The sequence below is a fragment of the Dasypus novemcinctus genome, chromosome 14, assembly GCF_030445035.2.
Source record: "Dasypus novemcinctus isolate mDasNov1 chromosome 14, mDasNov1.1.hap2, whole genome shotgun sequence".
NCBI lineage: Eukaryota > Metazoa > Chordata > Mammalia > Cingulata > Dasypodidae > Dasypus > Dasypus novemcinctus.
In genome coordinates, this window is record NC_080686.1 from 36,828,778 (window position 1) to 36,856,101 (window position 27,324).

Genomic DNA, 27,324 nt, shown 5'->3' on the forward strand with positions numbered 1-27,324 from the left:
CTTGTGTTCCATAGGACTTAACAGGCAAATGTGTAAAATATTTAAAATCTACATTAATGGGCATACAAAGTATAATGATGTATGTGTATATGTATAAGTATAATGAGACAATAATAATAAAAAGGGGAGGAATGGATATCTGTAGGAGTAGAGTTTGTATAACTGAAACTAGGTGCAAGTCAAACTAGGCTGTTATCAGTTTAAGATGCTAACTGTAATTACAAAGTAATCACTAAGAAAATAACTAAAAAAAGTCTAGAGAAAAAGAAGGAAATAAAAATGGTACACTAAAAAAGGACTAAATACAAAAAGGGAGTGTTGGAGTAACTGAGGAACAAAAAACATGCAAGACATACAGAATATAGCTAAATGACAGGAGCAAATCCTTCCTTCTCAGTTATTACCTTAAATGTCATAGATTAAATTCCCCTATTAAAAGGCAGAACTTGGAAGACCAGTTGAAAAAGCATGATCTATCTATACGCTGTCTACATGAGACTTTCCTTAGGTTCAAAGACACAAGAGGTTGAAAGTAAAAGGCTGGAAAAGGATATTCTATGCAAACAGTAAACAAAAGAGAGCTGAAGTCGCTATATTATCATAGGCAGAACAGAGTTTAAGTAAAAAAGATTGTAAGAGAAAAAGGATATTATATATTTTGAAAGGTTCAATCCAGCAAGAAAATATAATGATTATAATTGTATATGTACTTCAAAATAGAGTGCCAAAGTATATGAACAAAAATTTATAGAATTGAAGAGAGAAATAGATAGTTCCAAAATAATAGTTGGAGACTTCAATAAACCACTTTCATTAACTGATAAAACATCTAAACAGAAGATCAATAAAGAAATAGAGGACCTGAATAACACTATTAAACAGCTCTAACAGACATACATAGAACACTGCACCCAACAACAGCAGAATACACATTCTTCTCAAGTGTACACGGGACATTTTCCAGGACAGACCGTATGTTAGGCTACAAATCAAATTGTAAGTTTAAAAACACTGAAATCATACCAAGAATCTTGGACCAAATGCAATAAAGCTAGAAATCAAGAACAGAAGGAAAACTGTAAAGTTTACCAATATGTAGAAATTAAACAACATATTATGAAATAACCAATGGGTCAAAGAAGAAATCACAGGGAAATTAGGAAATACCTTGAGACAAATGAAACAAAAACACAATATACCAAAACTTATGGAATGCAACAAAGGCAGTATTCACAGGGAAATTTATAGCTGTAAATGCTTATATTAAAAAAGATCACAAATAAATAACTTATCTTAACACCTAAAGAAACTAGAACAAGAACAATCTAAACCAAAAGTTAGCAGAAGGAAAGAAATAAAGATTTTGAGATAAATAAAATAAAGAGAAAAAGAGACTCAATAAGACCAAAAGTTGTTTTTTTTAAAGATCAATAAATTGCCAAACCTTTAGTCAGACTGATGAAGAAAGAGAGAGAGAGAAGACATAAATAACTAAAATCAGGAAAGATAGTGGGGATATTACTATAGATTTTACAGAAATAAAAAGAATTATAAGAGAGCAATATGAACAATTATATGCCAACAAATTAGAAAACCTGGATGAAAGGGACAATTTCCTTGAAACATGTAAATAACCTAATCTGACACAAGAAATAGTAGAAAATTTCAACAGATCTATAACAAGAAAAGAGAATGGGTCAATAAGGAAAACCTCTGAACAAAGAAAAGTCCAGGACCAGATGGTGTCACTGCTTTAGTCTACCAAACATTTAAAGAAAACTTAATACTAGTCCTTCTCAAATTCTTTCAAAAAATGAAAGAGGGATTACTTTCTAACGCATTCTATGAGGCCACATAACCCTTACACTATGGCCAGATGATGACAAAGGAAGAAAAGAAAGTTACAGACCAATCTCTCTTATGAATGTGGATGCAAAAATTCTCAAAAAAATACTGGCAAACCAAAACAGTATACAGCATATTGAAAGGATTATATACCATGGCCGAGTGAGTTTTATTCCCAGAAAAAAGAATTGCCAAAATAAATTAAAGTCCTAAGTAAACTGGAAGACTTAATATTAAGATGTCAATACTGCCTAAAGAGATCTACAAATTCAGTGCAATCCCTATAAAAATTCCAGCAGCATTTTTTTTTTTTGCAGAAATGGAAAAATCTTCAAATTCAGATGAAATTGCAAAGGGCTCTGAATAGCCATACAACTGTGAAAAAGAAGAACAAATGGAGGACTCACAATTCCTGATTTCAAAACTTACTGCAAAGCTACAGGAATTAAAATAATGTGGTACTGGCATAAGGATAGACATACAGACTAATGTGAAAGAGAACTGAGGGTCCAGAGATAAATCCACATATCTATGGCCAGTTTCAACAAGACTGCCAAGGTCATGCAATGGGGAAATAGCAGTCTCTTCAACAAATGGTGCTGAACAACTAGAAATCCACATGCAAAAGAATGAATGTGGACTCCTACCTGTCACCATATACAAAAATTAATTTAAAAATATCAACAACCTAAATACAAAAGAGCTAATACTATAAAACTTCAACAAGAAAACCTAGGGAACTATCTTCTTTACCATGCAGTAGGTAATGGATTTTTAGATTTAACACCAAAAGCACAAGTGACTAAAGAAAAAACAAATAAAACAGACCAACAAAATTAAAAACTTTAGTGCAAAGGACAATATCAAGAAACTTTTGAAAAGACAACCTAAGAATGAGAGGAAATATTTGGAAACCATATATCTGGTAAGGGTTTAATATCCAAAATATAAAAAAACTCTTACATGGGCGGCAGACTTGGCCCAGTGGTTAGGGCATCCATCTACCATATGGGAGGTCCGCGGTTCAAACCCCGGGCCTCCGTGATCTGTGTGGAGCTGGCCCATGCGCAGCGCTGATGCGCGCAAGGAGTGCCATGCCACGCAGGGGTGTCCCCCACATAGAGGAGCCCCACATGCAAGGAGTGTGCCCCATAAGGAGAGCCGCCCAGCGTGAAAGAAAGTGCAGCCTGCCCAGTAATGGTACCACACACATGGAGAGCTCACAAAACGAGATGACACAACAAAAAGAAACACGGATTCCCATGCCGCTGACAACAACAGAAGCAGACAAAGATGACGCAGCAAATAGACACAGAGAGCAGACAACCTGGGTGGGGGGGGAAGGGGAGAGAAATAAATAAATAAATCTGAAAACAAACAAAAAAAGAACCTCCTACAACTCAACAAAATTTAAATTGATCCAAATTAAAGAATGGGCCAAGGATTTGAAGAGACATTTCTCTAAAGAAGATATCAAATGGCAAATAAGTATATGAAAAGATGCTCATCATTAGCTATTAGAGAAATGCAAAGTAAAACTAAATTAAAACTATGATGAGATACCTCACACCCACTAAGATGCTATTTAAAAAAAAAAACCTGAGAATAAATGTTGGCGAGGATGCAGAGAAACAGGAACCTTGTACATTGTTGGAGGCAATGTAAAATGGCACAGGCATTGTGGAACACAGTTTGGTGGCTCCTCAGAAAATTAAATACAAAATTCCTATATGACCTGGCAATTCCACTCCTAGGTATATACCCACAAGAATCAAAAGCAGGGACTCGAACAGGTATCTGCACATCAATGTTCATAGCAGCATAATTTTATGACTGCCATAAGCTGGAAGCAACCCAAGAGTCCATCAACAGATGAATTTGTAAACAAAATATAGTATATCCATACAATGGAATATTATTCAGCCATAAGTAGTAGCGCTGGAACATGTTACAACATGGATGAATTTTGAAGGCATCATGTTGAGTGAGATAAGATGCAAAAGGACAAATATTGTATGATTTCTTATATGAAATAGAATACGCAGATTCATAAAGAAAACAGAAGAGTGGTTATCAGCAGTGGTTACAGGGTGGAACGGGGATTTATTGCTAAGTGAGTTTTGCTAGGAATGATGGAAATAGTTTGTCAAAGTTAAATTGTATTGTCAATGTACTTAACGTAAAAGAATTGTCCACTTAAAATGGTTAAAATGATTTTTGTTATATATTTTACAATTATATTTTTTAAAAATTTACTCTTCTCCCCAAAGTGTCTCCTTTATCATTCTTCATGTGCCCACTTATGCTTTTTGCTAGCTCTACTCATATTCTTAGAGTTTTCTGTCCCTTGCATATGACCAGTTGTATTCAAGGGAGTTCTATGCAACACGATCTCCTTTACAAAGTTCAAGGCTCCAGTTCTTCATGTCTGGATTGTTTTATTCGCATCTTCGGTGTCTTCTTCCCTGTACCCAACTTCTGCTGCTTATCTTGTGCACTGCAGCTAAAATCATTCTCCTCAGATGTTGTTTTGCTCATGTTACTAACTTCCCGGGAACTCTGAAATGGTTTCCACTTGTGTGTTGCATAACACCTTGATTAGTGCTTTTAAGATCCTTTAATAGTCAGGAACCCTTATCTAATTGTCCTCTTCTCTCACCATGACTCAGCAGGTACCCTACACCACTGCAAAGCAAAACATTTCCAGGCTTTGAGTATACACACCAGCAGAGTGGTGCAAAATCCAGAAGGGCTCTGAATACATTTTTGTACACACATTTGTGAGTAAACCTTCTCAACAAAGGATGAAGCTCCGGAATCAAAATTCGATAGTAAGGTTACTTCCATATATATTTTTATTCTTTGCTATAAACCAACATTAATTTTCAGAAATTTCAAGAGTAGCACCACAGCTGCCCTCCAGAAATTTACTAGCTGTCTGCATCACATTTTTTGGGGGGGGGGGGGTGTCATTAAGAAGGATCAGCATGGAATATAAAAACAAGATTAATAAGACTAAGAAACTAAAATTAAGATCTATTCCAGCAGACCATAAGGACACTATTGCCCACAGACAATGAGCACCGACTATCTGGATGGCCTCTGGGCATGTTTTATTCTCTTTGTGCTCTGAGTCATCAGATATCCTATTCTTCCCCCACGTGGCAAAAACCCCATTCCTCTCTGTGACAAATCACGCCTTTGCTTCCCTTTGAAATAGTGCTTAAGGCTTGAATTCTATATAAAGTCATTCCAGACCAGCTCCAGGTGGCACCAGACTCTCCAATTATACTAGGAACCCTGTTGCTCAAGCCATCTCTCTCCCCCCTTCTGATAACTGGGCATTTCTTTAGGGCCAGAACCCATAGCTACACATGTTTACATAGACACTGTTTATGGGGGATACTTGTGGGAGACTTGGTTTATTTTCCTCTGTTGCCTTACACCTTCTATTTCCCTTGAAATATCTTTAAGGTCTTATTATTGGGCACTGAAGAAAGTGGGGGCTTTGTAACTGTTGCAAATGTAGCAACTGTAATTTAAGGGAAACTTTTAAAGAATAGTTTAGTAACAATTTTAACACCACAAAACTAACATATACGGAAGATTCTGAAGTAAAAGTTGAAACTGAAGTAAATAAGCTCTTATTTCCCTTATTTTCATTTATGGAACTAAGCATTAATGACTGTTTACTCTACAACCAGATTTCAGTGATTCCAACAATGGGTTGAAAGTCATTCTAATTTAGTGAAGAGTGGGAAGAATAAAATACTTTCAAAAAATGCTTTTACTATCAGGTTTATATAGTAACATGGAAAAAATGAAATTTTATTAGGCTATGTGACCAAGTAAAAAGAAGTCTTTGGACTTCATGAACAAGTCAGTCTATTCCTTTTTTAATTCCTTTAAGACCAATCACTATCACCTAACCTGCTCTGAAGACTTTCTGGAATAAGACAGGGCACAAATAAGTAAATGACTGACTGAATAAATTGCCTTACCTTATTTAACTACGTCATAGTTGCTAATCTCCAACTTGACTTATAGCTGAGGGAGGGACAAGGGCTCAGGCTTCCTTTCTCCCTGCTCAGGTTTAGGGCAAAACTAAGTATAAGCACTTAATCATACTTATTCCATGAACAAGAATGCCTGGTATGTGAGTGGTGCTCCTGGAATGCTTCAGGGTACTTCAAAACAGTTTCAGTTTTGGTCAGATGTTCCTATTATCTTCCTCCTCACAGTTGGCACAGGGGGACACTTTTCCCTTTCAGTCCACTATCTTCTGATTGTGGACAAATCTGCAGTTGGGAAAGTGTCAGTGATATTTCACTATATTTACCCATGGGATCATTTTTATAAGAAACATTGTAGAATTGTTATGTGGACTTGGGGTCAAAAGCAGGCAAAAGGAGAATTCACACAGCAGGTGAGTTCAAGGTGAGTTCCGGAAAGGGCCACTGGGACAATCTGGCCCAGGTTCCCACTTCCTCACCCCCATTTTATTGTTGAACAGAGGCCCAGGGAACTTACTTGACTAATATGTTGTAAATGAATCACCCAAATCAGGCAATGCATATGGGACCTTTAACCTTAGGTAGGGACCACTGATGATGAGACAAACATCTTAGATGCGTCCCTGTTCTTTATCCACCACATCAGCCCATTAAGTCAAGTCAATTTCATTCCTTGCTCCTCTACTATTCCTCCCCCCATCAGCCTTTTTGTCTCCTCCTCAGGCTGAGCCTCCAGCCTTGGCCCCACTGAAAGGCACAAAAGTCAGACCTTGCATCTCAGAGGTTGCTGCCTGCTCAAATCCCCTCATAGGTACCCCAGTGACAGCAGGGGGAAACCCGTGCTCCCAAACCACCAGCTCATTTGCTACCACATCCCAACTTAACACTTAACTGAATTTCGGTGTGCCTGAGAATCACCTGGGAAGCCTGTAAAATGCAAACTTTTGGGCCTCCCCCAAGAAAATGCTAGTGAGCATTTTCTACCCCATTGAGATTGGAATAGGAGCGGATGGAACACACCTGGAGAAACCACTCTCCTACCACCCAGCACCCCCAGGTTCCCGCACTCTCACGCACTCTCTCCACTGTCTCATCCTGGCCACCATTTGCTTCCTGCTGATTTACTCCTCACAGCTCAAGCTCACCTCATTCCCTCACATCCTTTGTGCCTTCAGTGCTCCTCCCTCTTTTGTACTTTCATAGTTTTTCTTAGAATTCTCCACATTTAACTGACATTATCTGTTTGTGTTTGTTTTGCCCAAAAGATCTGTGGTAGGGACAATGTTTAATAAACGTCTGTTGAATGACACAGTGGCAAAGTTAAGTATATGACTGAAAAATGGGCTTCTAGATAGATCTTTTATGAGTCTAAGGAGAGTAGAGGGGTTAAAGAGAAAAATCCTACCCATTTCTCATAATCCAGTGGAGGCTTGGGTTCTGATATTATGTGGCTAGGGTTCCACCCAAGAGCCGTCATGTTCTTGTTGTGATCTGATCATAATCTTTCTTACCATCGTTTCCTACTGATTCAGGAGTTGCAGCTGAGGATTAGATGAGGTGATGGCTATCAAACTGACAGCACAGGTTCAGGCACCAAGGAACCTGAATGGCTGTGTTTGTACGCGGCCAAAAGTATCACCCAAATTACTATCTTCCAACATAAAGGTGGGGTGAGTTGTATAATACACATGGAAAACAGTTATCTATACAGCTTCCATATTTGAAAACACTGCCCCTGAATTAATTTACTGCAAAATTGTTAACTTCAATGTCTCTGTATACAGTACTTCTTATGAGATACCACCACCAAAAATCATACCTTATAGGCTCTAGATATGCAGAAATAACTTAATTCTCTCAACTTAAAAATAAAGAACCTCACTAAGTCATGTTCCCTCAACACTATGAAATCCTTATATCTTTGGTTCTATTAATATAATTCCTATTGTTGGGGGGGGGGGAACATACTTATTTGCAGAAAAATTGTGTTAGGTTTTCTTAATGTGTCCATGCTATGGACCTTGAGTTTCATCACGAAAGAACAACGGGGTTAGGCCATGAAATGGGGCCAGGGGTGAGGCATTCCAGACAGAGAAATGCTGGTACAAAGAGCCCGCCCAAGCTGAGTTCCCCCCAGCTTTCACAGCACCTGCTACACTGCCCTGTAGTGGTGGATCCCTGGGAGGGTATATGCTCTTAACAAAAGGTTTTGTTTCTTATTCATTGCTGCATTCCCAGGGCCTACAGCCATGTTAGGACAGAGCAGGCACTAAATAAATGTTTGCTGAATGATGGTTCTCCAAGCAGAAAAATTTGTGATAGTATTTTGTTCCAATATGTTGCCAAGAAAGGCACAGTCCAACAGATGTTGCACCCTGGGTAGGGCCCTTGAGCACAAATCTTGGAAAGCAGAAGATCAAAAATTCATGAATGGAAATTTTGATTCCTGAATTGCATTGTCATAAGGCAAGAGAGTCCTAGTCAATGTGAGAACTCGTCATTGTGAGAAAAAGCTGCATCTAGCATCATATACAAGAAATTCCTCTTTCTCTGTGGGCCCTTAGATGTCTTAGAGCTCAGACCACTCTGAGAAACAATCTGTATAATGCAAATCTATGAGTTCTAAGCCCATTTTCCCGGTTGTCTTTTGGGCCAGCATTTAAGAAGTAAAAAATTCAAACTCATTTTCCTCCCTAATCCTATTATCTTCCTCTCTGGTCCCTATTTTAGTAAATAGCCCCACCATCCATCCAGATGGCCCAGCCAGAAACTTAGGATTCACTCTGACTCTTCCTTTTCTAGGTTCACTCATTTAATTAAGTCCTATTGAGTTTGTTTAGGGGGCTCTTACACATACATTCACTTCTTTCCATTCCCACTGCCACTACTTAACTCAGCCAATGGCCTCTTATGTAGATTACTTGTTAACAAATTCCTACTTAATGTCTCCAATTGTATCACTCTGTACTCACTCCATGAGTACTTTGCTGGGCCACCTGCAGTCGGAGTGATCTTTCTGAAATGATCTAATTCTTCTCCTAGGACCTATCAATAGCTCTCCCCGGTCTGTGGAATGATGTCCCAACTACTACTTACCAGCCCCGCTTACATTTCTGCCTCATTTCTCAGCCTTAGCACTCTCTTTTCCAACCCTACCAGACATTGTACAGTTCCCCAGGTACATACGGGTCTCTGCCTTTTGTGCCCCGCTTCAGCCTGCTCTGGAAAACATCTGCGTGTCCTTTGGTTCTCCCACTGGATGCCACCTGTGGAATCCTGCCTCCAGCCCACACACGCTGAGTAAGCCCTTCCTACAGGCTCCCCAAACGCACAGCAAGATGCCAGTCATCCCACAGGGTAACTGCCTTTTTATCTGTCCAGAACAGGTTTCAAGATGGAAAACACTGGATCTTACTCATTGTCACACATTTACAAAGTAGAGACTTGATTAAGGTTAAAAGAATGGTTGAAATGAACAGTTCCCTGAGATAAGAATCAAACCCTGGAAAATGGTATGGCAACCTTTTCGGCTAATCTATGCTAAAGTGTTAACTGCTGATTGACAGGAGCTAAAGGCAGCACCCTTCCAGGGCCCTTCACAGTGTGGAAGCACACCTGACTCTCAATCACAGGGCTGAACCGCCTGGGCAGGTGGGAAGGTGGGTGTAGCCCATCATTCTCACTCTTGAACCTTAACCTACTAGTTTCTGTGGGGTAGGTTTTGATTAATACATTCCCCACATGTAACTCAAACTACCCCCTTACTCAGATGGGAGTGAAGGCATGAAATATTGAAATGCTTGTTCAAAAAAGTTCCCCAAACCAATGTAGAAAATTAAACAGGCACTTTAAGACCAAGCAATTGAGATAAAAATTTGACCCAAAGTGATCTGATACAGTGAAATTCAGCATAGGGAACAGATGTAGCTCAAGCAGTTGAACACCTGCTTTTCCCACACACAATGTCCCAGGTTCAATCCCCAGTAACCTCCTAAAAACAAAACATACGAAAAAACTCGGGGGAGCTGATATGGCTCAGTGGTTGAGTGTGGGCTTCCCACATACAAGGTCCCAGGTTTGATCCCCAGCACCTCAAAATTAAATAAATAAAATTCAGGAACAATTTTGACCTTATTTAAAAGTTTATAAAATTTAGAAGTTTAATAAAATCATTCATCTCTGGCATAAACTATTGTTTTTCAAATGCGAGAGAGTAAATTAATTTTACTTGGCTTGAAAAAGTTTCTTTTGGTACATGTGGACATGCTAAGAAGATTTGACTTCAAAGGGTTGTGCTATTTTAGAAGCAATCTTGATTCCTTAAATATTAATTAAATTTCTGATAAAGGAGCTTATTTTGAATTTAGCCTATTATACAAAACACCAACTAAAACAGAAAGGCAAAATTATTAAAAGCTTATTTGGTTTTATTCTCAAGAGCCTGTTGTACTAAGGCTGAATGACTTACATAAATACCTTTGGCATTTGTTGGACCCTGTTCCTAAACACAATGTTCATATTTCATCTATAATAAGAAAAGCATCTCAAAGATTTGCAAGGCACTAGTCTTGCAAGCGTCCAGTTTGGTGTCTTGAGTAAAGTGAGATTGGCAGAGTCAGCTTAATCCATAATGGAAAGTTGTGAGCAGGGCTCTTTGGCTGCCTGGCACCTGCTGCTCGGAGGAGCTCACAGCTATGCTAGCATGCTCACGGAACTCTGCCACTTGTCCTAACTGCTAGGTTCCACAGGTCACAGAGGAAATTCATGCGGAGCAGATGAGATGGAACATTAACCCAATCACACCTTTGGGGCTTTCTAAGGTGGTTTTCATTACAAATGAAACTACCCTTGAAAAAGAAATTGCTGCATTAAGTCTTTATAGTCACAGAAACAGGAAAATGTCATTGATATTTCAGAGCTAAGTGAGATGCAATCTGCTCTAATTTGTACTGTTTAAACAAACAGATCCCTACAGTTAATCAAGGCCAACATGTGCCCCTCAAAACCTAGCTTATCATTACCCTGGGTGTTTGTGTTGTTGTGTTTTATTTTTCCTTCCTTCTTCACAGCCTGACTGCATCAAGTTGATCCATGCAGTTTTGGGTATTATGGATCCTATCCCTTATCCTACCCACCTAGAGCATCTTCTCCTGGCCCTTCCATTTCATCCAAGAGGAAAGCTCTGCCTACATTACTCATTATTTCTTACTATGAAAGGAAACTAGGATTTTAATGGGCGAATATCTGGATGGTCACAGGACCTTCCCACTTATTATGGCCCAAAACAAACTTTCATTGAATTTGTTTTCATTAATCATTAAGGCACATGCCCACCTCGAGGCCTCAAGGAGTTTCTGAATGAGTCTGGATCTGGGAGGGCTGGGTAAAGTGTTTAAAAGAAAGGCCTCCAGAAACAAGATGCTGTAAGGACATTTTACCAAGACTCTGACACAGAATGTCCCTGTGCTGCGTGTAATGACCTGTTCAATGGCAAGGATGTAAAATCAAAGTTAAAGGAGAGGAACAGGGCATAGCAGTTTCTCTGTGTTCCCAAGTTACTCCTCTAGAAGTATCTTTATGTCCGAGCTTAACCCCTTGCTTGGGAGCAGGACAGAGTTGACCTTGGTCATCTTTCTGGTTTACAGCTGCTCCCTCTGCTCACCCACATGGGGAGAATTCTCAGTGACGGCTAGGCCCGTAAAGAAGTCCTGGGCCCCTTGATGGAGAATTGTCTCCCTAAGTACCTGGAGAATACGAGGGAAATGGAGCAGGTTCTGCAATTCCTCCCATGGGAAATGGACATTATTTGGTAAAGAGGAGAAAACATTTAAATTTTTATGTGAATACAAAAATAATATGCATAAAGGGTGATGGTGATCTATACTACCATACCTGGAAACTATGAAGGTAACATCTTTATCCTACAGGGTCATCAGAATAATACCCCAGCACAGCTTGATATGAACACATATGTCATTTCCACTCTCATTTTCTTTTCAATCTTCACAAACGTAATTGCCTATTCACAGTATATTGGAGGTTGGGAATGGGGCAAATCTTGATACATACTCATGTCTACACATTGGCTATCAATTTTGGTAGGTATAACGCTTTCTCTTTGGTTATCCCTCTTCCCAAGCCTTCCTTCCCTTCTCTTTTCCCTTCTTCACTCTGACTTTATCTGTATTCCAGCCTGGTTTCTTGGTCTTCTACCAACTTTCACTTTTGAAAATGGTACTTGTAGATCAAAACATTTCCCAATCCCTTAACTGTCCACGGTAGTTTACATTCTACAAAGCACTGTGACCTCTGTTCTCTCATTTACCCCTTACATTTGAGGTGATTTTTTTCCTCCTAAAATTTCTTTACCTAGTTTTATAACCTCTCCATTAAAATGACTTTCAGGGCATTAGAAGGAATTTGCCTTCCTGCAAAAGGTACTTACGTTAGTAAATGAAAATCAACTGGAGCCCTTACAGTAGGTGAAACAAAGTTCAGGCAAAAGATCATCATAAATTGCTTTGTAAAAATATGACCATTAACATTACAGAAAACAAATAGAAGATAAACTATTATTCTGATTTACAAAAGAGAAAGGGAACCCTTTTGTCTAAGGGAATTTAAGAATTTCAAATTACTGGCCATTCACAATAGCTTGGTGGAAGTTGAGCTTCTTCTGAAAGTGGTAGTAAGTTTAATTTGGATCTGTAACAGCTATTTACTCAAGGCTGACTTTGGGATTTATTAGTAAGAAGTGAAATGTGAATAGAGTCAAGAAAGCTTGGGAGGGACTGTCCTGTCTATCCCAGTCAACTGTCCCTGTGTGTTAAATTGTATATTCTTATTTGAGCTTAAGAAAAATGGCAAAAATAGTGGCAGGACATGAAAAACTTCCAAAGGGAAATATAGAGAGCTGAATATTCCATTCAGGAAACTTAGATTCTTTAACAGGTATTAAGCTTTCATGTTCTGACTTGTCTCATATTTTGGTGATCAAACACGTGGGATGAGCCATTGCATCCAGGGTACAAGTTGACTAGCTGTAGTCTCCGTATCTGTGAGTCTCACTCATGTGTATCAATGAACCAGCGCTAGACCTCTGAAGAATGGGGGGTGACAGTTTGGCTTTACCTTCTGAAGCTCCTGTTCCTTGGCTATGAACTGGTTGGGATCCCTTAACAATGCAGACTTAATTAAGGAAAATGGTATTCCTTTAACACACACTTTCACATTTCTTACACTTCCTTGACTGCTGTCAGATTATGGCATGATGAGTTATTATTAATACTCCTTCTTTAAACCTGTGGTTAATAAATGCTCAGCAAAACTGAATTAGAACCACTGGCAGTGTTCGGTAGTGAGAATTTAATTCACTCATGCATCAAATATTTATTAGCACACTTACCATGTGTCCTAAGCTGGCTGCTGCAGATACAAAAGTGAATAAAGCTGCCTTCGGGGTATGGCTTTCCCAATCTAGTTGCAGAGAGACCTTAAACAAATAACTGTAATGCAATTACAATGTAGATTGATGGGTGGGACAGAGTTTAAACTGGGGGGGTAGAAGTGGAGTGAGGGTGTAGGGAAACCTTCCCAAAGAAGTGATTTATACCCGCACCTGAGAAACAAGGAGCCCAATGGGCTGGCCAGGTGGAGAGGGTACGTAGGTGCCAGCAAAGGGACCAGGCCAGGCCCTGCTTCCTGAGAACGGAAACCAAGCTCTCAGGGCCACCCGATTCTGAGTGTGGAGGAGAGGGGCAGCAGCGTGACAGGAGTGTGGGGAGGCTGGGGCCACAGCACACGGGGCCTCAAGATACATAATGCTGAGAACTCTGAGAAATGGCTGGACATATTTTAAACAGGCAGTGTCCGGATCCAATTCACACTTTTAAAAAGATTACTCTGGCTGCTGTGTGGAGACCTGATCTGGGGGGGTCAGGGATGGGAGTCGAGAGATCAGTTAAGAGGTGACTGAAATAATCCAGGCAAGAGATGACAGTGGCTTGGATGAGGTGATGGCTGTGGAGGTGGAGAGCAGATAGATTTGAAAGGTATACTGGGGTTGTATTTTATAATTTCCAAATTTAAAGTTGCCAGCAGTTGCTAAGAGTTTTTTCTACAACAACCAATGTGTTTTGTTTTCTTGCTTGTTTTTAAGTGATATGTCTGGAATTTCCCTCCACATAGCCTGAGGGGAGTGAGAAGGAATGCAGGTGAAACAGTTGTGTATGGTTGGTAATAGTTTAAGCTGGTAAGGGGCACACAGAATGATAACTATTCTCCAAATTATTTGGAATATGTGTCAATTTTTTTGATAAAAGACAAAATTTCTATCTTAACTCAGTATCAGTCCTGAGGCCAAAAAAATTGTAATGTATCTTTTTTAAGAGAAAGGTTTGGGAAACTTTAAAAAAAATTCTACATGGGAAGTATGCATCGCTTCGACATTGAAGTTCAAAACTGACAACCATTGGGTCCAGCTTCTAGTTCTGAAGATGTGGCAAGTGCATCGGCCTTCCACATTCTATCCGCTGCTTCCTCGCCTCCACCCCCGTACAGCTACAGCCGTGACGACCACAGTGGGACAGGGACAGAAGAGGCTCCCTCCTGGTATCACCTGTCTAGGTGCTGCTGTCACCACCAGAAGTGGCACTAACAGCGAGGAAGAGGCTGGCGGCAGCACAACCCCCACACACCCAGCCTATCCCCGCCGCTGCCACTTATGCCAGTTTGGGAGCCTGCCCAGCCAAGCCCCGGGCTGGCCTCAGTGAGGCTGTCCACAGAGTACTCCTAGCTCTCTGTCTTCCCACTTTCTTTTCTTTCTCCCAAACTGATACAAAGAAGCTATTATGAGCAGAGCTTGTGGCTCTCAGCTGCTTTAGGACAGCTCCCTCCCATTCCTTTTATCTTGTATTCTCCATCTCTAGCAGGATAATTCATTCTTCTAAAGGCTCAGACCACACAATGCTCCATTCCTTTCTACACCTCTTCTAAATGATCTATTCATTTTCATTGAAAAGTGTGGTTCTCTAAGGGTCAATTCTTGTTTGCGCTCTCAACCAAATGCCTTACCTTCAATTCTTTCTTTAAACACCTTTCTCAAGGAAGAGTAACTTCTTCGGGCCTCCCTTTTAAGGAACTATTGGAGACAAGGACTAATGGGATAGAAAATGGCCAAATAAATACAACTGGAATGACAGGAGGAAATTATCGGAGGCAAGAGCTCATGGAATGATCCTTGACCACACAAAAACAGAACAGAACGTCAGGGCAGCTGGGTGATCCTGGGCATCTCTCTCTGTTTCTGAAAGTGAGAGGCTTGGACCAGACACTCTTGTGGCTCTTTCAAATCTGTGGTTTGAGCCTTTTAAGTCTCCTCTTCCAAACAATTCTGGCTAAACTATTTTCTAGAAAGTAAATTGGGCATTTTAAAGGACCATCTTCTAGTTAAAATGCACTAACAGCAAGCCAGTGACTCGAAAGACAGACTGACTTGGCAAATTACGACCAAGGGCAAAGCAGGGCAAAGCAGGGACGGAAGAAAGACTGCAAAGCCTGGGGCTGTATCGTGGCCCAGGACTCTAGTCCCAATGTCCCAGAGTAGTTTCTTCATCTCTGAGACAGGGCTGTTGGGATTACACCAGAGAAGGGGTGCAAAATATTGGGTTAGAGCAGACCCAGTAAACGCTGGGCAGGCTTATGTCTGCAGTGCTCGGAGTTGCTCTCCTACCTCTCCAACACTTAAAGGACAAGGATGAGAACCATTCTCAATGTGAAGTGATGACTTTTACCCTCAGGACCAAGACAAAAGGGTAATAAAACATTTTTTAAAATCCTATAAACATGGCACTTTTGGGATCAGAACAGAAACCTAAAGAAAAGTCATAGGTGTCCGCAAATTATCAATATCCCTTACAGTAAGTTTTTACTCTAAGTGCTAACCCACAAGTAAACTATCAGTATCAGCTAATTCTGTATCAACTAATTCTGTATCTACTATGTTCTGTCTACTATCTACTGTTAGCTTATCCAATATGCCCTGATATAGAAGCATTAAATGGGGGCCCATAATTAAGCTTCAGAAATAAGCCTTCTGGGTGTTTACTGGGGGAGAAACTCCACTCCCTCTTCAGAAAAGCAAAGGAATGGTTCAGACTTTCTATATTTTCTTGAGTTTTTGGGCCAGAGATATTTGGTTCTGTGTCTCCTGGATTTCCCAGAGAAGACATTATTGGAGGATACAATTATTTTTCCTCAGAATCAACTTGAGTCTTTGCTTCATGATAAAACAGGGTGATTGTTCAAAGGCAGATCCATTTCCCTAGGACTTAAACAAACAAAAATAGGTAAAGCATAAGAAAGACCAGGGATAGAATATCTGCGTGGACAGTCAAACTGAAATGGTTAGTAATTGTTAACTGATCATCTCCCATTCTTGCTAAATAAGGGTGAAGTAATTCTGACAGCGGCATGCTGCCAGGAGTTTTTATTCTGCCATTTCTGTGAGTACGGAGAGTTATCACTTTACATTCTTAAAACTTCTGGTATTTTTAAAATAATGGCAACTGCTCTAGAGGTCAGGCAGGAATGAACAGACATTCTAGTGCTATAAAGGTTTATGACATGGTTTACAACAATAAAATAGCCAGAAGTCCAGCCCCCAGGCAGTAATCTCTGAAACCTCAACAGAATCTTTTCTTCTTTTATTTAAAAAAAAATTTTTTTTGAAGAATGCAGAACTCTAAATGCAGAGCTTTTTATAAAGGGAATATTAGTCCTTCAGCTACTTTCTCCATACACAATTGCAAAACCCTATAGCTCAGGAAGCAGATTTGGCTCAACTGATAAAGTGTCCACCTACCATATGGGAGGTCCAGGGTTTGATACCCAGGGCCTCCTGGCTCACGTGGTGAGCTGGCCCATGCGCAGGGCTGTGGTGCACAAGGAGTGCCGTGCCACGCAGGAGTGCCGCCTGCGTAGGGGAGCCCCACACACTAAGGAGTGTACCCCACAAGAGAGCTGCCCTGCATGTCAGAAAAAGCGCAGCCTGCCCAGGAGTGGTCCCGCACACATGGAGAGCTGACACAGCAAGATGACGCAACAGAGACACAGATTCCAGGTCCCACCTGATGAGAATGCAAGTGGACCAAGAAAGACAATGGGGGTGGGAGGGGGGGAAGGGGAAAGAAATTAAAAAAGATAAATCTATAAAAAAAACAAAACTCTATAGCTGAAATACTCTTTTAATTCCATTTCCATATTCCTTACTTTAAACAGTGCAAACAAGTAAAATACAAATGGTTAATTGCCGTTTTAAATAGCCAAGTATAATCTCTAGGAAGTAGGTAACTGGCTAAAAGTACAAAGTATTAAGCCAAAAAGTTCTTTGCCAGAAACTACATAATATAGGACTCCATCTACCTCAAAAGACTTTTCCATAGAGTAAATGTTGCTAGGACTAGGGTAAGAGATTTATGATACTTGTATAATCCGAGATCATCTTTGCATAATGGGTATTTGATCCTCTTCAATTAGGCAGATTCCTCCAATTTTAACTAGTCATAAAAGTCAATAATTAGAACAAGTATACGAAAGTCATTTGCTAGACTCTAGCAGCTAGTGTGTCCTTCACAGGTTTATTTCCATTGGCCAAGATTAATGGCTCAAGTATATTAATAGGATTTTACATGAAAATAAAAAAGAAGAATCCAAAAGTACACTTAAAATTACATGCTAGGTTATAGCAAAAGGTGTATCAGTAAATAAATGCTAGCTGAGGGCCAGGGAAGCCGATAAGATTAGATGTACCAAGTATCCTATCAATAAGCAAACTGAAAAGCCAGTAGATTGATTTAATGCTTGATGATGAGAGAAACTATAAAGGACTAATGGTAGAGATGACAGAAGAGACTTTTCATGAACATTTGAGCTGATTTTCAAGAAATATTAACTTTAAAATAGGGTTAGATATGAAAAGAAATGGAAAACTTAAATGGAATTTTAACACATTATATGTCTAAAAATAAAGCAAAAAACTCTGCAGCTTCTTCCATTTTCCAATTAGTGCTTTGGATACTCAGAAGTATATACCAAGCCTATAATAGAGTCACTGAAAAAAGGAAAGCAGACAAGTGTGGAAATATTAGGTTGAACAATATGAAAGTGCCATTTTGTACAGTAAAAAGATCAGAAATTTCATATGGTTGAACCAAATTAATAGTGTGCCATATTAACTGAGCAAAGAATAAAAACTTGAAGAAATTCTCTTTTAGTGTGTGTGGTTTCAAGAGGTTTACTTCGTGGATAAGTATTATGCAACCAGGAAATATATTTTTAATATTCTAGGCTAAATCTATGCTTCAAGTCACAAAACTGTGGACAGCCAGTACCCATTTAAGCCTAAAAATAAAAATTTCTGTTTATAGTCTTTTTCATGACATCTATCCCTAAGAAAATTCTTTTCCCAATAGTTCCCTCTTGCTTGGTCCCAGAACCCAGCGATGAATGGTTAACCCTCAAGCATGTGCTCCTCCTGGGTTTGCTTACGCCCCACTTCTCTTCCCATTATTCACCAGCTTTTCTCCCACTCACTCCAGCCTTTCTCTATTGCTCTACCTTCTTCCAGTTTTGTCTGGTCAGAGTCCCATCTGTCCCTGTGAGACTTCCGCATCCCTTTCCTTTCAGTATACCAGTGAGCTAATCTTTCCTGTAAAGAATGTGGCAATTCTTGTGAGATTTCTTAGGCCCCTCTGCCTTTTCCATGCTGATGAGCTCTGCTGTTTAAACGATGGATGCTAGAATCTGTCATATAACTTTCCACTTTTGCCATATTTAGATCTTAGTGACTTTCTTAACACCAGTTTCACCTATATGGAATCCAAAAGCAGAATTTATGGATTAGGGTAATTTTATAGGGAAATTGCACACACCTCCAACTTAAATATTAGAACATTCATACATTTAATTGTGGACTGATACTTTCTTTCTGGTGTAGAAAGCACAGTGCTCTCTGTGACAGTATTTCAGAGGTACTTTAAAAAATTTAACTGCCTGTACTGGGGAAGATGCCAAGGGTCTGAGTGAGGTCCAGCACACTGTTAAGAATTAGGAATGTAATTTTAAAAAGGAAGAGGAACTCACATGGGCCTTCAGCATTTCTGGTGAAGTAAAGTTAATTTCAGAACAGTGCAGGTACATTTTCAATTCTGCTAATCATTTTCCACGTTTGATTTTTGGCATACATCTTTGGTGATGTCACCAGCAACTGCCAAACATAATATCTGATATTCCATTGGTTTGAAAGACCCAGCAAAACCATCCACCCTGCACTTACATACCTTGAATTTGCTATTTCCACTTTGGTTCTTGCCATGGCAGCTGCCCTTTGCGCACCTTCAATTGCTCTGTCCACCTTCTCCCTAGTTTTTGTATTTCTTATTGGTATAAGCTGCTTCCTTATTCCACGGACCAGAATATTATTTTTGTATTTTCCCTCTTCCTTGGTGCCGTCAGGAAACACTGTACAACCATATCCATGCCTCTTGTTATTTGCCCACTCGCCTTCGTACTTCATGCCGTTGGAGCGCTCGCTGATGCCGAAACCATTGCGCTTGTCGTTCTTCCACTCGCCCATGTAGGTCTCCGTGGTGGTGGCATCAACGTGGTCTTCCACGGGGCAAAAATCACAATCCACGTCGCCGAAGCTGATCGTGGAGTTGGCGTCGCTGGAACTAATTCTGCTCATGGCTGCGTCGCTGCGGACCGAGCTGCGCTTGCTGGAGATGGAAGACTTGGATTCTGACTTCCGAAGTTTCATGCTCCCGAGCAGGGAGCCTCTCCGGAAGAGGCCGCCCTTCTTCTTCCCGGCCGAGAGGTCGGCGTCGGCGTGGAAGTTGAGCACGAAGCCGCCGCGGGTGCCGGCCGGGCTGTCGGCGGCGGCCGCGGCGTCGTGGAGCACGCTCCCGTTGCTCTGCTCGCTGCGCAGCGAGGCCATCGAGGTGCGCAGCGGCGAGCGGATCACCGTGGCCATGCCGTAGGGCACGCTCTGGCGCACGCCGTAGCCATGCCGCATGCCGCCAGCCCACTGGCCCTGGTAGGTACCTTGGAGAGACGGCAAGAGAGCACAGCGTGAGTCCGGGACGCAGAGGGCCGCGACTGACCCGGAGACCCCGAGCGCGAGCACGGGGCGCGCCCTCGGTCGGACTCAGAAGGCCCCGAAAGCAGAGAGCGCTGACCCACGGTCACATCTCAAGACAACCACCCCTGAATCCCCCGCCCTGTAATTTTACATCTATGGCTTTAATGTAATTGTATGGAATTCTCCAATAGCCTAGTAACTTTTGTTTTTCATTGTATGAGTGGTTTATATGGAAACTACTACTCTCTAATACAAAAAGAGCAGAAAGCTTTTTTTCCCATCTAAAATTAACACATCAAACATCAACGGTAGTAGATGAGCTCTGTTTTGTGAATTTTAATCTAATTTCACAAACTCAGTTGAAAAAGTCAAAAAAATAACTCTTCAGTCTATGTCAGTATAAGTTTCCAACAAGCACAATGCCTTAAATTATCATCATTGATCTGAAAACACCATGATCAAACAAACTGTCTTAAATTTTCTTTCCACTATGCTCACTGCCTTTTTTTTAAGGGTAGGGAAAACTGTTTAATCTTTAGGATTATTGGATTTGGATGAAACTTTTTTTTACCTAAGAATAATGACAAAATACAAAATTGCTCTGAATATACTGAAGTTTTATGGAAAAAATGGGGCAATTTGTTTAACATTTGGTGCTTTCAAGTGCAAAGGTCAAATTACTTGCCAGTCTCTTTCTCCTGGCCATTCTCTTTATGGATTTCCCTAGCTTCTGCCACTGAACTGTGAATCATGTCATTAGACCTGAAGCACCTTGAGGGCAGGAATTACTTCATAAGAGAACACAGAATTCCCAAATGCCCTGCTTTGTGTGCTCCCTGGTCTGTGAGTATTGGTATGTGTGGATTGGGAATGTCTGATTACAGCAAATAGTTAAGGACTATACTGTTTACCCTTTGAAAAAAACTGAAATAAGGCCAGAGGAAGCCTTCCACTATAACCTTTAGAGAACTCATCTCAGAGTAGAGGTGTGTCTGATAGTGTCAGTTAAGTCTTCCTTGACATCAGATCACTTTTTCAATGACTCTTACACCTTTTTGGGAATAGGATAGTTTCTACTCTAAATCATTTGTTTTCAGTAAGTTTTTTCTATTAAAAAGAAAATTTTAAAGTAACCTGATACAGCCTTTTAAATAGTCTAAGGAGGAAATGATGTTAAAATCATGGAACCTAGAATTTTCTTTTTAAAAATCAAAGCCTTTTTCTTTGTACAAGGGAATGTCACTATACAAGAAAAATACTAAAATTTAAATGATAGTATCCCCACAAGAAGCTATGTGGAAATTTTTTAATGTATTTCTGTATTATTCATAACAATTCACAATGTCATAGAAAACAAATCATGATTACAGGTTGCCTTGACCTCTTTCAGCTGCTGAGTATATAGATCCACTTTGTAGTCACTTTGCTTTCTATATTGCCATGCCAAATTTCCATGGCATGGCATACATTTATTTTTAAAATACAGAATAACAACATCAGTGGTTTTATATCATGGTGTTAACAAGGGTGAATTATTTCATTGCACTTAATAATTAAAACTGTAATGGCTCCAAAGTTGAAAGTTTTGACCAACTTCAAGACTGCCCTCTCTTTCTGTTCATTCAGCTATATTTACATCATAGCTAATAGCAGGGCAACAATGAAATACTAAGCAAGTCTGGTATTGTAAATATCATTTTCTGGGTAGACAGAGAAATCTTCACCTGAGGTCTACGAACTTCTGAGGAGGCAGGTGGGCCATAGGCTTTCTCAAAGGGATAAATCCAAAAAGATAAAATATCATAAAGAACATTTCAGGTTAAGAAGCTTCCTACTGAACACTAGCTATCCCCCAATGCCAAAAGTAACAGGGAAGAATGGAATTGTTAAGAAATTTCTACTTTGGCTTTCCTTTTGCTATACAGAAAAAAATTTAAGTTTTAGGATAAAAGTTATACAACCTGAGTTATAGGTATTAAAACAAACCAAACACCTTACTTAAGATCTAAATTGTGATTCCTTAAAAAGAAAAAAAAAAAAAAAAAGAGAAATGCTATAATAGTTTCCTTCTAATTTTAACTTGTCTACATAATGACAAGTTAATTTTGCTGAAACAATATCCAAAAATGCTGAGTGATTTCAATAAGTAATTACACTTTTAAAATATATCATCTTGGTAAACATTTAACATTAAGGAGAAATTAACAACTAGTTCCTTACACTATCTTTTGTAAGACTATCAAGAATTTCCAAAGAAACACTGCTTGAAAATCCAAGTAACTTAAGGCAACAACAGTTAGAAAAGTTTGTGTCTCCTTAACTACCAAATATGGAAGGGGGGTGTAAGAGCATTGGCCATATTCCCGTCCTATTCTGTTCAATCACAGTATATGGAAGAATTCCTCCATGGAATTGCTACAAATCTATTTACAGTCAAACTGTTAGCAGTTCATCTGAAATTTAAAATAGGCTTAGTCAATGAACCTAGAAAAAAGGGCCTCTCTCTTTATGAAGCAGGTGGCTTCCAATTTCTCCCTGCTGCTTGAAGTTCTAATTAATTCCTCTTGATTCCTTAAACATAGCTGTGTATTTCACAAGAAAAAAATATTTTTACAGATCTTGATGTTTTAAATTACATTGTGATTTTTATCTGGGAGCTGGTTTTCTAGAGCTAGCGATATTAATGACACAATCTTGTGGTAGAAAGTGTCCAGTTCAGAATTTAGACTGCACTACGCTAAATTTAACACTATATGCTATGAACAGGTATTTACAAGTATGTATATATTTTCAAGAGTTTTATGACAGGTGAAAAACAAAGTACAACAGATCAGAATCTGCACAAAAGATTCTGGGCACCTAGTTTGGATTTCATGAGTATGGTTCTAATTTATTATTAATATTAAAGGGTTTCTATTTCAGCAACACTTCAAAGATCACTAATTTAAAAATTAAATGATTCTTCACTCATGGGATTACTACTCCCTACCTTCTCCAGTTTAATGTTACCACAAAATACGTGGAATAGGATTTTCCTTATATCCAGTAGAGAGTACACATAAATGCACACGTGGAGTTGGGAAGAGTAGGGGGGAAATAAGCTCTTTAATAAGAATAGGGTAAGTGATATTACCTGTTTTGACCAAAACCTTTTTTGAAATAAGTTATAGGAATATACTTCCATTTAGATCCCCATTTTGCTGTGACAGGTAAAAGTTAAAATTAAGGATTTTATAATGAAATCATTTTATAAAAGAAAGCAGAAAATCGACTAGCACAGAGTATACATTCAATAGGGATCTAAAAGGTTTCTTCCTAATGGTAGCATATTAGATGACTGCTTTTTTTTGTAGAAAGTTCTATGGTGACGCCAATTTTTAAAAATTAGTCTTAAAACAGAAGGTAGGTTATCCATAAAGCCATCCTGCACAGTTATCTACAACTCATAGACAACCTTTACTGTGCTAATACATATTTTGATAACCAGATATAATGAATACTCTAAACAAAAGGATTGTATGTAATCACTAGTAACTTTAAAAAAGGAGACCAACTGTATTTTTAACATTCCAAAATTGAAGTGAGACAAGTATTCATGGCTTTCTTAAAAGGTTACTTAAAAATGCACATATTAAAAAAATAAATTTTACATTCCACTTTTGAGCATGGAATTTAGTTATATAGTAGAGCTGGGCCTTCAGTAAAACCCAACCACAAACTAACATATTTATAGGTCTGTCAACTAAGGTACTCTATGCCCATTCAGAACACTGAAGAGCCCTAATTAACTACTAGGGAACTCAGGACTCAGACAGTCCATAGAAAAGTACTGGAGAAAGTTTTTTAAGTCCATCAGAAAACCATATCCCTTATTTATACTGTTGGTAGAAAAGATGTCCTTTTTAAGCAAACCCTACGATTCTGCCATTTTGCATGTGAAACACAACCCAAGTGTTCTGAGTAAGTGAAGTGTACAGACTGTATAAGCTTTTATATAAGCGAGGGCATAACTGAGGTTACTGTGGGCTGGAGAAACTTTTAATTGGATCCCTTCAATATAACCCAGCTGTGAACTGCTTAATTCCAATAGGTGACATCACCTCTTACAACACTCAATGAAATTTAGATGTTTATTACCAGAAAATTTATTTTGCCAAAGCAAAAGCCATTCACCTCTCTCAGCTTGTTACACAATGGAAGTCATCAGGTTGACACCTGTTTCAATAATGTACACTTTTCCTAACTGAAAAAAAAAAAACCACTTCTGTCCTATTATATATATAATTTCTCTTGCAAGTATTGTTAAATATTAAAATAAGGCGATTTTTGTTTAGCCAGGAGCCATGTTTAGCTCACACATCTTATCGCAGAATCAGAGATTGCGGTATTGCTGCTCTCAAGAGGAAATGTAGCTGTCAATTTGGCTAGTCCATGCTCTAGGAACACACAGTTCGAATGTACTTTTTAAAAATTTAGACTTCATAGTTCATTTCTAAAATGTTTTATTAATTTAACCAAAGAGCTCCTGGTCATCAAAGACGATTACTCTTGATTTAAAACGAATATTTTAAGGAACCGAATGAAATCTAGGCAGAAAAAACCCACATTCTCTGAGCCCCACTTGCATCAAGTGGTCCCTCCTCTCCCATAACTTGGATGTTTCCAAGTGCACCCCAAATAAAGTACAGGTCCCCCACATCCTAGTTACGGGGTTCTGGCTTCTATCTTTAGGCTACTAGAGGACCAGAGGCGAAATACGACTCTACGTGAAACCAATCCGAGGAGCGGTCAACACCGACCGCCAGACCCTGGGCGTTCGCTCTAAGTCCTCGGGAGTGGCGCTTTCAAACCCTGCGGGGAGAGGGAGGGATCAGGAACGTAATGTGACGGGCTCAAGTGACAGCGCCTTCTCTCCAGCCCAGCCCTCGCCGGCGGCGCTCCCTCCTGGTGGCGAAGCAGCGCTGGCGCCCGCCAGGTACATTCACGCCTGGCTCCCCCAAGTGTGGACACACCACCAGCCCCAAGAGCGGGGTCAGACCAAACCCTGGCTCCGGATCCCGTCCCAACGCACCCTCTGGGGGCAGGAAGGCGCGGAAGGTACAGAGCCGGGTGGGAGGCTGCCCCAGGTGTTTTGGCGGGTTTCCGGACACGTGCGCCTCGCGTCCTCCCCGCTTCCCCGCCGGCGCCCGCAGCCTGGGCCAAGCCCACCGCACCGCCTAGCCGAGCGGCCGAGCCGCCTGCGACGCCGCTCACCTCCGTCCCCGTAGGTCTCCACGCCGTACCCGTCTTGCAGCCCGTTACTCCAGGTACCCTCGTAGCGAGCTGGGGTGCAGAGGCTCTGCCGGACCCCGTAGCGCCCCTTGAAACCATGTGACCACTCCCCCCGGTACATCCACTTGCCCTTCGTCTCCACCCCCAGCCCGTGCCGCTTGCCCTGCGCCCAGTAGCCCTGGTAGGTGTTGCCGCTGGGCCAGGTGTAGCCGCCGACCACCTCGAAGCCGTGTGACCAGGAGCCCGAGTATTCGCCCTGGCCCTTGGGCCCCGTGCAGATGCCATGCCCGTGCGCCTTGCCCTCCTCCCAGCCGCCGCAGTAGGTGCCGCCATCGTCGAAGTCGAACCTTCCGCCCGTCATTCGGGGGGCAGCCCCGGCGCGCTCCCCGCGGGGGCACGGGCGCGGGCAGAGCTGGGCACGGCAGGGTGTAGCTCGGGGGTGGGGGCCCGGAGGGCGAGCTCACGACAGCTCTCCAGGCAGCTCGCGCCGCTGCTCGGCTCCAGTCCGACGCCGCCCCCGTCCTCCCCTCCTCTTTCGCCGCTGCCGCCGCCACCGCCGCCTTCCTCCTCCTCCTCTTCCTCCTCCTCCTTCGCCGCCGCCGCCCCGGCCAGCGCTGCGCGCGAGAGGACAGCCCCGGCTCCGGAGCGGACCTTCAGCTGCTCCCGCCCGCCCACGTGAGCCGGGCGCCGCCCCGCGCCCGCCCCCCGTCCCCTCCCCGGGCGCCGAGGCCCGGCCCCGCGGCGCGCCCGCCCCGCCGGGCCCTGCCCCCAGCCCCTCCGCCGCTGCTGCTTCCCGGGCGGCGGCGCGGACCGGCTCGCGCGGCGCGCGTCTTCGCGCGGTGGGGAGCCGGTGAGAGGACGAGTGTGCCCAGGCACGCGCGGGAGCCCTGCCTGCGGCGGAGCGCGCCGCTGCACGCGTGGGGGCAGCTCGCGGGCGGCGGAGCCTCCTGTGTTGGTGTTTGGGCTTTTTTAGCGTGGTTTAAGGCTCGTGTAAGTGCGGCCACAACTCGTGTGTGTTTGTCTGCCTGGGATTCGTAGTTGCATGGTTTCGGCATTCCAGTGTATGCACTGTTGCATTTGTCGCGCTCAGCTGTCATCGTGAATTAATATTCCCCCATCTATGTATGCATGTGATAGAAATCCGTGACAGCCTAGATATAGTTGTGCAGAATGTTCTTTCACACCCACCCATTTCAAGGCACATGTTTGCATTTATTTAATGAATATAGCGTTGGAGAACAATGTGGTTTGAAAAAGCACGGAATGAAGTGATGAATTTTTAAAATTTGTAATAATGAAGAGGATGTTTTCGGTCTGTCTTTGCAAGGGTGGGGGGCATTTCCTTTTCTATTACAGCCATTCCCCTTGAGTTCTCATTTGTTCTCCTAAAAACCTTAAAATTCTTCCTCCTGGAGCTGTGTACCCAACAGGAAGTTGGCTCAGCCTCTCTCTATTGTGTAAGTGTTTGGAATGCATTTATTCGATACATTCCAGACCTCGTACCTCTCTACTGCTATCCACAGGTTAAGAAAGTAAATAGAAGCTTTCAAGGAGGAATATGGTAAGTGAAACACAGCTCTAAATTTACAGAGTCCGTGACCTACAAAACCCAGGACTGGTGTCTGCTGATCTGCTTTTTGGCTACAACACTGCTTTGTATAATTCCCTTCGGACAACTTTAAAAATTTTAAACCTCAATTTCACCATCTTCCAAACTGAAGTGACAATATTTGCCCTTCCCATTGTATATTAGATACAGTACTAACCGAGTATACTGTGGGGTGGTATAAAGCCAAAAATTGTAGATTTAGTAATAGGCAAGTTGAATCATTCAATATTGCCCCTGGAGAGAGCAGGCATTGGTCTGAACCTCACCCTCAAAATATCAGTGGGAAACACTTCCCAGGATCTCACAGCCAGAGGACTTAGGTTGGGCTCTTAAGCACCCAGCTTTGTAGAGTGTTCCTATTATTCCTTAGGCTGAGAGGCCTTTGGATGACTGGGTGAGCATTAGAGGCTGCCAAGCATTTTCTCAGCAGATAAGTGATAATCAGATAG

At 41.3% G+C, this 27,324-nt stretch overlaps 2 protein-coding genes across 8 annotated transcripts in view; one reads left to right on the plus strand and one right to left on the minus strand.

Moving 5' to 3' along the window:
- Positions 1-25,966, minus strand: part of JPH1 (junctophilin 1) — a 79,950-nt gene extending 53,984 nt beyond the window's left edge. For 3 of the 6 annotated variants that reach the window (XM_004462462.5, XM_004462461.4, XM_004462460.5), the window contains exons 1-2: positions 25,249-25,943; positions 19,196-19,958 (exon numbers count right to left, since the gene is read on the minus strand). In XM_004462462.5, coding sequence (XP_004462519.1) covers positions 19,196-19,958; positions 25,249-25,627 — 1,142 coding nt within the window. In that variant the 5' untranslated portion in view covers positions 25,628-25,943. Of the gene's footprint in view, positions 1-19,195; positions 19,959-25,248 lie in introns of all 6 variants that reach the window. The other 3 variants (XM_004462457.5, XM_004462458.4, XM_004462459.4) reach the window with 3 other exon arrangements.
- Positions 24,921-27,324, plus strand: part of GDAP1 (ganglioside induced differentiation associated protein 1) — a 62,274-nt gene continuing 59,870 nt past the window's right edge. Inside the window, exon 1 of one of the 2 annotated variants that reach the window (XM_058275660.1) lies at positions 24,921-25,092. The gene's annotated coding sequence lies outside the window, so the exon portion shown is untranslated. The remainder of the gene's footprint in view (positions 25,093-27,324) is intronic. The other variant, XM_071207885.1, reaches the window with a different exon arrangement.